Raw genomic sequence first — 3,474 nt, forward strand, 5'->3', positions numbered from 1 at the left:
GTTGTAATTATATTTTTTAAAAAAATTAATTTTTTCAAATGAAGTTTTTTGTATATTTTAGATTTTTTTAATGCATTGATTTTAAAAATAATTTTTAAAAAATAAAAAATATTATTTTAATATATTTTTAATATAAAAATATTTTAAAAAATAACAATAACTATATTTATAAACAGATCCTAAACCAAACTGGGTGAATATTTACCATGTTCTAACATTATTCATCAATTTATCCATAGATGCAGAAAGTCTTGTCGTTATTACGATGGAAGAAGTAAGTTTATGTTGAACAAAATACTTACTGTGAGAATATCACAACCATGAAGAAACCATCGATTTACGAAAAATATTTTAAAAACTACTTTAAAAATCACTGCACAGGCAATGACAAACCGTACGAAACATCATAAAATCCATCCCCCAAGCGTATTTACACACAACAACCAAACGGAGAAAAGAATCCCAGAAATGGAGTCTGAAAACGGAGAAAGCGAGGCAACTCACCCATTCCCAACCAACTCCAAGAACTCGCGAGTCACAGATCCAACTCCTAAAGACCGACCAATGCCAGCCTCTTCTTCGTCCTCATCTTCTTCTTCCTCAACATCAACTGGGCCATCTCAAAAACGGCAAAACAACGATCACAACCTCTCGCCACCACAAACCAATGAAAAAAGAACCAAGAAAACACGACCTCCACTGCCGTCCCTCCCTCACGAACTCATCATTGAAATCCTATCTCGGTTGCCAGCCAAATCCCTCATCAAATTCAGATGCGTTTCCAAATCATTCAAATCCCTGGTTTCAAATCCCCATTTCATCAAGACCCATCTCGAAAAGGTCAAGAAATTATCCAGAAACGACCCTGATTTCTCTCCAGAAATCGTTATTTCCTCCAGCGAGCCACTGTTTAGGCTCAAAAGCTGCTCACTTTACTCTGTTTATAATAACCCAGTGACTGATGCTGTTGTGCTTGATTACTATCTATTGAAGGATACCTATCGTTATGATTGGGTTGTTGGGTCCTGTGATGGTCTACTGTGTTTGGGTATTAAGCAGGATTTTGTGGTCTTATGGAACCCATCTACAAGGGTTTTTAACAGATTGCCTGATTTGAGATTTGCAAAGAAATTAGGGAGCTATACTGTTTTTGGGTTTGGTTATGATAGTCAAATAGATGACTATAAGGTGCTGGCTATGTTTTGTTTTCTGACTAAGAGTGTGTATGGAGGTAATAGATATGTGACAAGAATTAAGGTTTGTGCATTGAAGGGTGAGTGTTGGAGGAGGCTTGAGGATTTTGGGCTTGGTCTTCCATATGATGTTTCAGGAAAACATGTTGATGGGAAGCTTTGTTGGCCGATTATGCCTGAAGGGAGTGTAGGGTCAGCGTGGTCTATTGTTGCTTTTGATTTAGCCCAAGAGATGTTCGAGGAGGTTGTGCAGCCTGATTATGGGGCGGTTGGTTATGAGAGAGTGTTGGGGGTCTTACAAGGCTGGCTCTGTGTGATGTGTAACTATCAAGGGGTTCGTGCTGATGTCTGGGTTTTGAAGGAGTTTGGAGTTAGAGATTCCTGGACTAAGCTGTTTAGCATACCATATTTGGATGATCCTTTGTGGTTTCATTATTCAGTGCCGCTGTGCATTGATGTTGGAGGTGAGGTTCTGTTGGAGTGTAAGTCAGTTTTAGTGATTTACAATCCCAAACATGGTACTTTCAGGTACCCTGTGATGAATGGTGCTAGTTCTTGTATAGAAGCAGATGTGTACATTCAGAGCCTGGTTTCACCCGTTGTTGATGGTCAGGTCTGATGTTTTAGAAAACAAGCATAATGAGAAACAACAGTGTTGGGTTCAAACCTTTTTACTATGCATCTACTTGGTAGCTGTCTTTTCAATTTGATGAGCATTGTGTTTTATTCGACAAAGAAAATCATGATCCTGTAAAGAATCTCCTGCTATTGTCTATAGAATAAGGGGTGCTAGAGTTATGACAAGCTTCTCTTTTCTTAATGAATTTTATTTTTGTCTGATTCTATTTTTCTTTGCTATCTGTATCTTTTCTAGGTTTTGTTTAGTCAATTGTTAACTAAAACTTGTATAAATCTTGCTAGAGGGCACAAACAATTAATATATACTGTTTTGCTTTTCTCTCTTAACCTTTTTTCAAAGTCAAATTCTCTCTCTCTCTCTCTCTCTGCTTTTATTCAAAGTTGGCTGGCTGGATGCAATTTTTCGGTAAGCTGTATTCAATCTTTCTATACGCTTCTATACAAATCAAGATTTCATAATTCTAAGATGCTATAATGCTTCTCTCTCTCTCTCTCTCTCTAATGAGAATGATAAAGCTGTATGTTGATATCATAAATAGATGACCTTTTGTGGCCATGAACTGTTAATTTGTGTGCTTGATTTTGACATTGTTCTTTGATTAATTTTGTGTAACTGGAGTTTGTTTATGCTTCTGTTTTTTCCTCTGGACAAGGAGAAATTGTGTATGCATAAATTAGTCCATCAGTGCTTTTAGCTTGCAAATGGCGGACACTGCCATACTATTCTGTAGGAAAGAGCATGTGTTGAATCAAAATAAAATATGGACGTCCTGAGCTCTCTAGTATAATTTTATCACACCGCAGACATGCAGTCAATGATCATTGCAAAAACTCAATTGTATCTCTCTATTTTATGAATTATTCGTTTTTCGTATCACAGCGAACGCTACAACCATTAACCTCTGCGTATCACTTATCATTGAGAAAAAAATCAAGGTACTTCTTTTCTGTGTTTTAGGGGTAATAGAGTTGTGGTAAAACTGAAATTCCATTAGGGTTTTTTCTTCTCTCAGTATAGGGTTCATGAGTTGTATATCTCTTTTTTTACGGACCATTCCTTCATTGTATTGCTGAGAACTTACAGTAATGAATCTCTGCATATTACTTGCAAGAAATCTGTCATGGAGAAAGGAATTAAGTAAGTCAGAAACGATCGCCAAGAGTGAATAACCTGTGGAACTAAGCAAGCGGAAACTTGTTGCTGTCAAGCACACAAAGTTTGATAGAAAAACTAGCGCTACTTTGGCCAAATTAAAAAGAAAATTTCTTGGTGATCACAGCCACGACCAACCTTCACAAAATCATTGAAGCACCTCAAACTGAAGATTCAGCAATTATGGTAAAAGAAAGGGACCTTCTTGAAGAAGAAACCATCGATCTTGCTTTAAGAAATCTGCTCAGAGATTGTTGGGATTTGCTATTAGTAAATAATAAATTATACAACCTATCCTAAGAAGTAGGGTTATTATTGTCAAAAAGCTATAATGGTAGTTGCACAAACTATTAACAAAAATTATGTAACACATGCCATTGACAAAAATGGTGTAACCCATGTGTTGCCACCATTAGTGCCATGATTTATAGCCAAGTTGCTTACCATTCTTGCTTATAAATAGGAGCCTTATTTGAGAGCAAAATGAGA

General features: G+C 36.6%; 1 protein-coding gene across 1 annotated transcript; it reads left to right on the top strand.

Moving 5' to 3' along the window:
* The first annotated feature begins 244 nt into the window (after window positions 1–244).
* Window positions 245–2,038, top strand: LOC105112170 (F-box/kelch-repeat protein At3g23880-like). The gene has a single exon (XM_011007765.1). The coding sequence runs from the start codon at window positions 385–387 to the stop codon at window positions 1,810–1,812; it is 1,428 nt and encodes a 475-aa protein (XP_011006067.1). The 5' UTR covers window positions 245–384; the 3' UTR covers window positions 1,813–2,038.
* The last annotated feature ends 1,436 nt before the right edge of the window (window positions 2,039–3,474 follow it).

The sequence above is a fragment of the Populus euphratica genome, unplaced genomic scaffold, assembly GCF_000495115.2.
Source record: "Populus euphratica unplaced genomic scaffold, PopEup_1.0 scaffold327.1, whole genome shotgun sequence".
Classification (NCBI taxonomy): domain Eukaryota; kingdom Viridiplantae; phylum Streptophyta; class Magnoliopsida; order Malpighiales; family Salicaceae; genus Populus; species Populus euphratica.